The sequence below is a fragment of the Arabidopsis thaliana genome, chromosome 5 (genome assembly GCF_000001735.4).
Source record: "Arabidopsis thaliana chromosome 5, partial sequence".
Taxonomy (NCBI): Eukaryota; Viridiplantae; Streptophyta; class Magnoliopsida; order Brassicales; family Brassicaceae; genus Arabidopsis; species Arabidopsis thaliana.
In genome coordinates, this window is record NC_003076.8 from 14,012,244 (window position 1) to 14,024,891 (window position 12,648).

A 12,648-nucleotide genomic window follows, 5' to 3' on the forward strand; every position below is an offset into this window, starting at 1 on the left:
TAAGCCTAATTTTATTAATTTCACTTTCTAATCGGGAAAAAATCCGAAAAGACCCTCATTTATATTTTATTTGTCCGTTTAATGTCTGCATTATAAAATTTTCCCGAATAATACCTGAGTTTATTGTTATTTTCTTTAAAAATCTTCGTTTATTTAAATTTTAGCACAATAAGACATCCCAGTTAACGGTCGTCAACTTTTTAACGGATGCTCTAACTATGGTTAAAACTTAACCCATGTTATTTACTAGTATATATACAATCTATTTTCTTATCTATACAAATCTTCAAGCTTAGTCTAGTGGTTAAACGTGGCTTGACTCTTTTGTGTCATCTGGGTTCGAATCTTTGAATCTCATCTATGTAGCTTTGGTCGTTTTTTATTTATTTTGTAGCTTTGGTCGATTTTTTTTTTTTTTGGAACTTCATCTTCTTCGTCAAATCTGGGTTCATAATTTTTTTGGACTTCATCTTCTTCTTCAAATTTGGGATCGAATCCGCCCCAATCAAAATAACCACACAATAACAATAACCAATCAAATTCATAAACCAAGATCAGTCTGTAACTAACGAACCCACTCTCAAATCTTTCTAAACCAAGATGACTAAATCCGACGAAAAGATCCGTCTTTTTCTTTCTTCAATCAATTTCAACATGAACCCAGATTTTTAAAGCAATCTAACCAGATCTTATAATATTTTTGCAAATTAGATCCAAAACAGTTTCCGAAAGAGAAGAAGGAGAAGAGGAAGATCCGAAATACTCTTACAAAAATCAATTAGCAGCTAGAAATATTGATTCGAGATCCGATATCTAAGTTTTTGGGATTAGGGTTTGATGACCGTATGCGAAGAAGAAGACAAAAGAGAAGGAGAGAAAAAAACGACGAAAAAAACTCCGGGAGGCTTCAAACCCTCGTTGATATAAATTCTCCATCGACGTTAAACCACCAGACTAAGTTAATTTATATGTAACGTTAAGAAATTAGATCGTATATATCTTCGTAAATACTATGGGTTAAGTTTTAATCATAGTTAAAGCATCCGTTAAAAGGTTAACTGCCGTTAATTCGGATGTCTTATTTTGCTAAAATTTAAATAAACAGAAATTTTTAAAGGAAATAAAAATTAACTCAGGTATTGTTCGGAAAAATTTTATAATGCAGGTATTAAACGGGCAAATAAAAAATAAACGAGGACTTTTTCGGTTTTTTTCCCCTTTCTAATCAAGTCTGAATTCTTGTGATTTTTGTTTTATGTAAGTTTTTTCCTCATATTACATCTCTTATCTCTCTTCTACTCTTTTTCTAACATGAGTCTTCAAGGATTAATGACAACTTCTTGGATTTTTATGGCTATTAGTGAGTAGTCTTTTTTGGGCCTTTGGATTTAGTAGATTATGGTGATTGTTACGTTGATTGTTTTAAGATGTTTAGGGTTTAATATTAATATACGGATCTTTACTCTCTATGTATTCGATGAAATTCCCGAAAGAACTTAGCGTGTGCTTAGCATTTTTAGCCAATGGAAAATTGATGATTATGGTGCTAGGTGGTTAGTTAGGCTTAGAAATTAAGAATATTGCCTTTCAACAGTTAAAAAAGTCTTGTGATTGCTAATGGAAATTGATGTTAATTGCTTGATTAGTGTATATTTAGCTTAAATTAGTGATCCTAGCCCTAAGGATTAGCAAATGATTGATTGTATTAGCATCATAGATTATCATTTGATCATCCAATTTAATAACCTTAACACAAAGGCTTGTTCATTTAGCATTTTCGTCTTTGACCTTTTGTTGAGTTTTCGTTAACTTTTGGTTGATTTTTATAAATTGCATTTTAATCATTTACTTTGCTATTGCTTTATGTGTATGGGTGATTGATTAGCTTAGACACTTGTTTAGGTTGGTCAATTGCCTTTGGTTTGTCTATTACATTTGCATTTTAGTTCATTTTTAGTTTCATTTCACTTAGTTTAAAACACATATTTGCTTAGATTAAGAAATTTTGTATATTCCTAGTGTCTTAAATCTCTAGTTCTTTGTGGATTCAACCCTTAAATGCTATAAATGATAACCATTAGAATAAGGATTGTGGTTTGTGCGCGTAGAGGAAATATCAATTGATAGAAAACCTCCTAATGAGGCTTTACGCACTGTTTCATTAGATTATTGGATAGACAAGAAGAGTTCCAGCTGGCCTTCCTTTCTTTAACACTTGATAAGTGTCATCAAGTTGATGATGTCCTCCATTAGGTCGTTCTGTCACTATAAAGCCTATCGTCGAAAAAGTCTTTCAAAGTCCTTAATCATCAGCAATACTCCTTTTAAAACAAGGTTATCTCCTTCTTTAATAAGAGTGAAACCGCATTAGAAAGACTTGCTAAAAAATTAGGATGAGCATGCGATGCAGCTTTGAAAATGTAACAATCCTCCCCGTGGAACCCGCCCACGTGGCCACTCTCCGCCACGTGGCGTCCAGTTGGCGCTGCAGCGCATCAACCCTAACCTCTCTTATGTGGCCCCTCTAGCCCACATGTAGGTTATTGGTGCGCTTCGCGTTCCTCGAACCCAAGACCTCACCTTTTAACAACTTTCCCACATGACAAGATGTCACCAATTAACGCGCTGCAGCGCTAACTAGACGCCACGTGGCGGAGAGTGTCCATGTGGACGAGTTGTTACAGGTATATTACCAACAAAGCAATCTCTTAAAGTAACCATCGGTCCTATATGCGATAACAGTCCACCAGCAGGTTTATTCTCGAAAACTCTGAAAAACCATCTCATCAATATTGCAACCCCCCCCCCCCATAAAGCATGTACAAAAGATACATTGTACATTTACTTCACCTCAATTATAAATTCTTCACCCCCCACCCCCACCATAAAGCATGTACAAAAGATACATTGTACATTTACTTCACCTCAATTATAAATTCTTCAATTGATTAAACTGTAGTGATATGTAAGCCAAGAAGTTTTAAGTTTTTTTCATCCAAAATGTTTTCTTTAGTTTTCTTCAAACTTAGTTTCACACAATAAACTCCCCTAGATATTTATGCGCACATGGGAAGGAAATTAAAACAGCAACATCTTCTTGAATAAGAGATGACACACCTAAAATCTCGTATGCCGATACTTGAATATACTGATAATCGACATCACTCATCTTTCGCAGGGATATAAACCTATTTACACTTCCATCCCAAAAGATCTAGTTTGTGAATACATTTCTCAACAAACCTTCTTAGCAAAGACGTTGTGTGTACCACAAACTACGTTTTTTCGTATGTCTTCTCCCTATTCACTTCTTCTCATTTCCACCATCTTCAAAACCTTCTAACAGTTTCTCCTTACATCCCTCAATCACTTTTTTTTTGCCTTTCACGGACTGTCTCAGATCTTCTTAGCCTCATATATTATTGCATCAAAACACTTTTCATACACACAGTAATTACATAATTTTTTCTTATGTAGTTACATATTTAGCAAGCAATTGTGTTTTATAAATTATATATTTTCATATGTTGATTGCTAAAATCCGAGCAAATAGACTATCCTCCTCTCGAAATGCAACTTAACTAGTCCCTATACTTAGACCAAATTCGCGATCAATAATTAATATACGGTGGGCCGGCCCAACAAGATATAATGTCTAAAGCAAAAATAAATTTTTGTCCTATTAAAAGAAATTTGAAAATTTTTGCAAAAAAATGGATGCTTGAAGACTCAGAACTCTTAATTCTTTGTGAAGAAAACAAGGACTTAATCAATCTACTACGACCATTTTTTGTAAGTATATACCCCTAATTTAGCTTATATTAATTTGATGCCTAAAACCCTTGCTTCACGAGCTTTAGCTCCGGGTCGGGCCTACCTATACAATTGCTAAGAAATTTTAGGTACAAGTCCATTAAAACACAAGCATCCTAATCATGGGTTAGGTAGCTAGGGTATACTTGCTCACAAAAGAGTGGTTTAAGAATTTCATCAAGCACTTGTTAGGCATTGAGAATTAGCTTATGATCTAGATTAAGAGTGATCAACTCTCAACTAGCATCGAGCTCTATGTAGATTTTAGTCCTAATAATTATGAATCAAACATTAAATATCCTAACCATCACCCATAAATGAAACCACTCATTTATGGTCATTAGGTCATGATCATACAACAACACAAGAGTAAAGACACAATGAAAAGATTTTATGTATAGAATGCAAAAACTGGAGTGATTTTTTGATTCCACCAAGGAGTGATATCTCTTCTAATTCTTTTTTCAAATTTTGATAAGTTTGTTTATCTTTCTCTATATTATTGTTTTGTTGATGTATTGCTTTAGCCGATATGGAGAGTGTTCGATATTGCTTTCATCTGTATTCAATCACTTATAATTACGGAATAAAGTAATTTATTTTTCATAAAAAATGTTTCGTTTAAATTTTCAAAATTTTGGACAAGAGAATAATATATGAACCATGTAAACATTATTTTATGCACTTTAGATGTTCACACGTACTTGAGTCATTTTTTTTAGTTAACCTCTTTTATATACTTTTTTTAGTTTTTGTTAAAAGATTTTCCACACGTACGGGTCCCCTCGTCAAATTGAGAAGATGGTCCCCAATCTCCTAGTTTCACTCTTTTACGTAAACAAACAACATTCCTTCCGAGTTAATGTCACTTCCCATGCAAAGCAATTTGTTAACTAAAAAATTTGTTAATCAAGAAATTTGTGTAGTAATTAAAGCTACTAATTCATGGTTTCAAGGTGCTTTGTACCCAAAACTTCAAACAAGAGGCTGCTTAGTTACTACCGTTGCAACTGGCCGACAAGTGGCACCTTCTTTTTTGCATGACTATTATACATCTTTTTTTTTTTCCTTTCGTATAAAGTTATTTTATTATAATTTTGTAGTAATATTATTTGGTTCACTTGTAGAGTTATAATTGTGATTTTGTATTTGGACTATTTAGTATAACGAAACTCCTAATCCTATTTTATTGATTCTTTTTATGTCTACTTGATCAAGTCATCAAGAACACTTTATACTGTTAGAGAGGTCAGAGGTGCTGTATCTCTTTGGCTTTTTACATATTATGTTTGTTTACATTTCAAACCTAAACTTGATTTTTCAAAAAAAAGTAATTCTTATTTAATAAATATTTTTGTATCGAAGTTTTAATGTCCTGTATTAATTATCTGCAGTTTTTTTCCTGTAAACATAGACAAGTTTTACCTTATAATGTAGATGAAAATATTACAATACAAACTTTCAATTCAAAGTTTATTGGTTATAAGTATATTGACACATATCTCTTTTATATTGTCACAGTGTGGATCCAATTTCTGATGGGATATTATTATCTCTAATACGCTTTTTCTAGATAATGGTTCTTTACCTATTAATCTTGGTATTTCAGATAAGGATCAGCAAACTAAATTGGATCGGGCCGATTGTGAATCAGACTCTAATACTATATTAGATATAATCCTCCAACTCAACATCAATTGTTTATGAGTAGATGAACTCATATCTCTTATATATTGTCATGATCTTTGCTCAACTTCTCATGTAGAATATTGTTATCCCTAATACATATAGTAAACTTTTTTTTGACTTTCTGATTAATTACCAAACTTTCGTTGACTTCATTATTTTGGTTATGCCATTGATTTGATGGAACAAACAACTGATTATCGACTAGTCCATTATAAACATCGTGGTGGTGGTTGATGAAGGGATGGTGGTGAAGGATGAAGGGATTTTGGTGGTTTAGGGAATTGGGGAAACTCTAGTTTTTTTTATATGGGAATTTTAGTTTAATATATATAACTGTGTATGTTTTTAAATAATCAATAGAACGTCTTAACTCAATCGATAATATATCAATTGATTTATCTAGGAGTGTCAAAATTGATCAAAATTCATGGGTCAACTCAACCCATGAACCCTAATGAGTTAAAATTTTTGACTCAAATGAGTTGATGGGTCAAATGAGTTATTGGATCAATTGGTTTGATGAGTAAAATGAGTTGAGTTGTAATGGTTAATGGTTTCAATGGTTTACCCAATTAACCCATCAAGTTTTGTAAAATTGAATTAAACCAACTAAAATCTTTAAACCAATACCAATTTAAGTTTAACCAACACATCTAAACCAATTTAATAAAATTAATATTTTTCCAAATTTCTTAAATATACAGAGATAAAATTGAGAAGACGTAAACTCGTAATTTTTCCACCAAAAAACATAAACCCGTGATTTTCCCGCCAAAAACGTAAACCCGTGATTTTCCCGCCAAAAACGTAAACCCGTGATTTTCCTGCCAAAAACGTAAACCCGTGATTTTCCAGCCAAAAACGTAAACCCGTTATTTTTTCGCCAAAAACGTAAACCCGTGATTTTTCCGCCAAAAACGTAAACCCGTGATTTTCCAGCCAAAAACGTAAACCCGTAATTTTCCCGCCAAAAACGTAAACCCGTGATTTTCCAGCCAAAAACGTAAACCCGTAATTTTCCCGCCAAAAACGTAAACCCGTGATTTTCCCGCAAAAACGGAAAACCGTGATTTCCCCTCAGAAACGTACACCCGTAATTTTCCCGCCAAAAAAATGTAAACCCGTGATTTTCCCGCCAAAAACGTAAATCTATAACTTTCCGCCAAAAATGTAAACCCATAAAAAGTAAAATCCGTGAATATCTTAAGTTTGATGATAATGAATTAATAATTAGTAATAATAATAATTATTTATTATTGTTTTATAATAATAATTAATTAAATTATTACTTAAATAGGTTAACTCATTTAACAACTCAACCCATCAAATTAAATGAGTTATGGGTTGGGTTGGGTTGGGTTACCCATTTTAACACTCCTAGATTTATCTTAACGTAATAAATTTCAATTTTATAATGGATCATTAAAAAAAATAATCAAAATGATGTCGTTTTATAGTTTAGTAGAGATTGATAAGGAATATTTAATTTCGTTAGTTTGTTTCTTTAATTGACTTAACCACATGATCAAAATTACAAACTTAACAAAAGTTTGGTATTTAAATAAAAAGTAAAAAAAAACTTACTATATATATATATATATTTATATAAAAGAAGAATAAGTTAAGGATTTAAATCAACTAAATGGAAAAAAAAGATTTAAAAGAAAAATTTTCCGAATAAATTTGTTTAAATTGCCTAAAAATTGGTCTCGGCATTTCTCGGTGCGTGAAATTTATAAATTTGTTGTTAATAGTCCGAAAATAAGCATGTTCAGTCTTAGGGGACACACACATCCTCTCACTCTCAAATACTCTTTCTTTTTCTTTGTTTCCTTCTCGTTACACCCAAAATAATGTGCAACAACAATATACACCCTTCTATGAAAGTGTGGCGTAAGCAACAAGTGGCATTACATGTATGAAATATTTGGACTAACTCAAACATTCATTAAATTCAGCCCAAAATATTACGTCAAGTAATATTCACTCCATTGTAAATTATTTTTAGTTTTAAATTTTTGCACATAAATTAAAAAAACAATAAAAAAATTATTTTACTTTTGCTCAAACACTTTAAAACTAAATTTTTTTTCCAAAACATATACATTAAAAATTTAAAACAACTATTATAAATAAATATTAAAGCGACAACTAAATCGTAATAGAGAAAGTTCGTATATAAATTGAATTTTCACAAAAAAAAAAAAATAAAAAAAAAATAACCAATAAATATTGTTGAAAAAAAAATAACAAAATATCTATTTCAAATAGAAGTAATTAAAATTGGAGCTTCAAGCATAAAAGTGTTTTTAAAATCTACAATCGTAGATCTAGCAAGTCAACTTGGGTTATCTTTGGATTGTAGTGAATGAAAGTGTCGCCAGGTGGTAAGCAGGGAGGCTTGCACATGGCTCACCGACACTCTTAAGCCTTGGTGGGCGAGCAAGTACAACTAAAAGGTTTAGTTAAGGGTCTTGGCCTTTTGGCTTCTCCGATTCCAAAAGAATAGATTTTGTGGTTAGATTATTTATTTTATTTTATTTTGTCGTTTTTTTGTTTTTCCATTCTCATTTCTTTTCACTAGAGTAATTCTTTTCAAAATTCGAAATTTACAGAATATACGAGATTAAATGAAAGAAAAATACAATAATATGTTAAAAATCATAAATGTTACATGAACTATTTTGAAATATTTTGACTAATATAGAATATATATTAAATATTATAAAACAAATCTCAAAATATTATATAGCGTCACATAAGATACAAAAGAAATTATCTTTTCAAAATTGTTTTGGGTATTTCAACTCTACTATATAATCTAAACAAATCTAGACTAATCTCGGTATCCAGAATTTTATTTTTATATAGGTATTTCCAAATTTTGCATATGGGGACCAGTTGGGGAGCTGTTACTCCTCAAATCTAGATGCAGAAAACAAAGAAAAAATATAATAGTTTATGCTAAATCTTCTTCCTAATCACCTATTTATAAGCCCTTTTCCGTTTTGATTATTTGAAGTACATTTACGTATTAAACTTTTTTGGAGTTCTTCTCCCTCTTTCTAATTCCCATTTTTGTTTTTCCTAGAGTCGAATCTAATTGTCTTGCTCAACATTTAAGTAAACGATCGTAAGCTATAACTCTTTTGTCTCCTTTTCCAGTTTTTGTTTTTTTTACATCAACCCATTTTTTCTAGGGTTTTTGTTGTTGAAAAGTTTTTCGATCACACATCATCTCTTCTCATTTTTTGTTTTTGGATCTGAGGATATAAAATGGTTGAAATCTTATTTCTTCTATCTTTTTTGGTGGAACTACAAAGTAATTGCTTTCATATGAATCTTGAGAGCATAAAAATGAACGAAGGGGTCATGAGTTTTATTTTATTGCGTTTTAAGAGACCAGTGTCATGGTTGTCTTTTCTTGCCCCACCACTTCTTCACATCATAGGACTTGGGTTCTCGCAAATCATCCTAACCTCAGCTGCATTGTTCTTCTCATCTTTCTTCTTCCCTCTCTCAATCCAAAAACCAAACTCCAAGGTTCAAGATCTTAGTCAACAAGACTACTTAGGAGAGACTGAACTATCATCTACGACCACTAATGATATTGTCAAAAATAATGACGAAGATGACGGGACAATCCCTGATGAGGAAAGTCTCATAGAGCTCTCCTTACCAAGCGGCCATTACATTGGCCACCACTATAGTACTATGATTGGTAAACAAGATCAAAAGATCATGTACAACAACATCCCAGATTTCAGGCTTATCCAATTATCAGCCGAGTATGAAGACGATAATCTCATCGAAATCGACATTTCCATCGGATCGATCAAGTGTTCAAGGTTCCAGATCAAAGCCTGATACATCTTTCTATTTCTTACATCACTATGAAGCGTTTAAAATTAATATCGAATGTAAAGTAATATTTGAGGTTATTTTTGCACGTGGTAAGTGCTCTATGTTGTTTGTTTTTTGTTTTAGATCTCTCCATTCATGGGGTTTTTCTATTGTTATATATTATTAGCTACATTACTCTTCCAAGTTTTAATTAGAATTCCTTTATCTTGCTTACACACTCTAATTTTGAACATTTTACGTAGTTAATTTTGACATAAGTCACGTGGACTAGTATTTCTTTCTTTTTGCATGAGATTTGAAATTATTTGGGACCATGTACTATGAGTCTGTGACTGTTTAAACCAGACTATGAAGTGAAGTCTAAGACGTTTATATATATGTTTGGCCTGACCGTGACTATAGGTTAACAAAAAAGGCATTTGCCTCAAATCCCAGAAATATATTAACATTTTAGGGTCTCTAAATTCAGAAATTATGATGTATCGTGACCTCCAAAATTCGCTAATAACCCATGTTCGACATTTTTAAAAAAAATTAGGCAGTTAAAAAGAGAAACTGAGAAGAATTGACAAACAAAAATGGAAATCAAAATACGAAAAAGGAAAACGAGATGAAATCTCAAACCATACAAAATAAAAAAAATTCTAAATAGAAAAGAATTAAAGAGTTTTGTGAGTTTAAAAAAATACATTGTTTGGATTTTACAAAGGATGAATATTAAAATACAATAGATGTGCTCTTCATCGGTTTTAAATATCTTGGATCTTTTTTGCCGATTGTTGCACCGTATGTATTTTTCATTCCACTAGCGGTGTAACCATTTTTTACCATTAATGTTTTAGTTTTTTGAATATTTTATATTGTTTAAATTAGAGATGTTAATGATGGGTTAAAACTCACTGGGTACCCAAAACCCACATAAAATTTTAAACCCATATATTTACTTTTTCTGGAAAAAAAACACAGGTTTAAAATGGGCTGGGTACCCAAATAAATAAAATCCATATGGGTTTACCTCATTGGGTTATGGGTACCCACGAGTTTTTTTTTAAATCCTTTTTCAAGTGAATCAACATTTTCTTGTCAAAAAAGATTTCGCATTTTTTTCTCCTAAACCACGATTTAACAGTTTACCACCAAAAAAAAAATTCAACATTTTCCCGCCAAAGAAGACATTCAACATTTTCCCGCCAAAAACGACAATCAACATTTTCCCGCCAAAACGCAATTCAACATTTTCGTACCAAAAACGACATTCAACATTTTCCGCCAAAACGCAATTCATCATTTTCCCGCCAAAAACGCGATTCAACATTTTCCGCCAAAAATGATTTCACATTTTCCCGCCAAAAACGCAATTTAACATTTTCTCGCCAAAAACGACATTCAACGTTTTTCCGCCAAAAAGATTTCATATTTTTTGGTCAAAAACACAATTTAACATTTTCCCGCCAAAAATGATATTCAACATTTTTCCGCCAAAAACGCAATTTAACATTTTCCCGCCAAAAACGACATTCAACATTTCCGGCCAAGAAAAGGATTTGACATTTTTCCCGCCAAAAACGCAATTTAACATTTTTCCGTCAAAAAACGCAATTTAACATTTTCCCGCCAAAAACGCAATTTAACATTTTTCCCATCAAATATATATGTAATACAGAAAATAAATATAATTTAAAATATATTTATAAGCAAAATATAGATACAACATACATATAATAGTATATTAACAATTAAACATAAATTCTAAGAAAATGATAAAAATCAAGTTGGGTACCCACGGGTAGTCTCGGAACAATCATGTTTTTTCAGGCTTTACCCACTAAATCAAAAACCCATCTAGGTTTTTTAAAGTTGGGTTTTTGGTGGGCGGGTTTATTTTAAGTTCAGGTCGGGGTGGGCTTTTTTACCCACCACAACATCTCTAGTTTAAATTACGGAATTTTATTTATTAATAAAATATTGAAAACCTCATTTTTTCTCGCTTTAAGTCCCGATAAACCTGGGCACGACAATGTGTTTGGAAAGAAAGAAATTTCTAGATCATATTTTTTTTTTTGTGCTCAATTGTGTAAAGATTGTGAGTTTCACTTTCTAGTTTCAGTTTCACCTTACCAATGGTGGAATGTACAACGTGCTTTTTTGCACAAATATGTTCATATCGATTTGATAGATATCATCTTCTCAACATGTTTTCCTTGGCCTATATCTTTTTCTTATCTTTTGTTTTTTCATTTGAGTTTTTTTTTCCTTAACTCATGAGAAAAAATTATTTTTGAATGTTATTAGGAATGAAAATTTTCTTAGCATAAAAGTAAAAACAATCAAGCAACAACATGTTAATTCATCAAATTTGGCCCATGTTCTTTCTTCCTTAATTTATTTGTGTATTTTTATGTAGATTTGGTTGAGAACAAAACAAAAGATTACAATGCCTCGCTTACCATACAGAATTAGAGAAGAGCAAACCCAATCAACATAAATATAGTATTTTTCAACCTCTAGCTTTGTATAGTGTGGATGCATATGCGATGAGTCATGAGTGAGATGTCCATTGATATGTAATAACAAATTTTGGAGATTTTCCACACAAAAAAATCGACGTGGGACATTAACTTTATCTTTTCCAGTTAGTCTTTTTTTTTTCCAACATCGAAAGCAAAAATATTTCAAAAGTTTAAAGTGAAGTTATAAATAACACTGCTACTCTTACTTACATCACAATCAAGATATGAGGTTGCATATTTGAAAGCCCGTAATTTAATTTATTAAGTGGATTATATTTTTAGAGGTTCACAACAGATTAAAATTTTATTTGGGTGTTAACACAGCCTATATTACTTAATGGTCGATACTACGTGCAACTTCGGTTATTTGTAGTTGATTGGGTAGGGTATTTCATTTTTTGGTTTTTAGATTTTTTAAAAACGTTTGCTGAATTTAACTGAAATCAGAAATCGGTTCCGGTCTGTTTGGCTCTCGGGAAATTCGGTTTATGGGTCTGATAACCAAATATAACAAAAAAAAAATCGATAACTACATAACAATTAACCAAAATTAGAAATCGGTTTGGATTGGTTTGGTTCCCGGCTAATTCGGTTTATGGATCTAAAAAGAAAAAAAATAACCAAACAAAATTCAGTTCTCCTAGCCCAATTTGTTGAATTGACTTAACTAAAAGAAATCATTTGATCTCATAGGATTATGGTACGAAACCCACGTTTTCTACCATTTTCCTACGAAAATATGTCGTAGAGGATGTCCAATAGGAAATTGTAA

At 31.7% G+C, this 12,648-nt stretch overlaps 1 protein-coding gene and 2 pseudogenes across 3 annotated transcripts; 1 reads left to right on the forward strand and 2 right to left on the reverse strand.

Moving 5' to 3' along the window:
* Positions 1 to 6,142: 6,142 nt before the first annotated feature.
* On the reverse strand, positions 6,143 to 6,682 carry AT5G35860 (annotated as a pseudogene; the record flags this gene model as incomplete). Its single annotated transcript has 1 exon — positions 6,143 to 6,682.
* A 1,853-nt stretch (positions 6,683 to 8,535) lies between these two features.
* Positions 8,536 to 9,457, forward strand: AT5G35870 (uncharacterized protein). Its single transcript, NM_122978.2, has one exon. It carries the CDS (start codon positions 8,779 to 8,781, stop codon positions 9,367 to 9,369), a length of 591 nt encoding a protein of 196 aa, NP_198436.1. The 5' UTR covers positions 8,536 to 8,778; the 3' UTR covers positions 9,370 to 9,457.
* A 1,165-nt stretch (positions 9,458 to 10,622) lies between these two features.
* AT5G35880 lies at positions 10,623 to 10,781 on the reverse strand (annotated as a pseudogene; the record flags this gene model as incomplete). The annotated part of the gene is made up of 1 exon: positions 10,623 to 10,781.
* Positions 10,782 to 12,648: the final 1,867 nt, after the last annotated feature.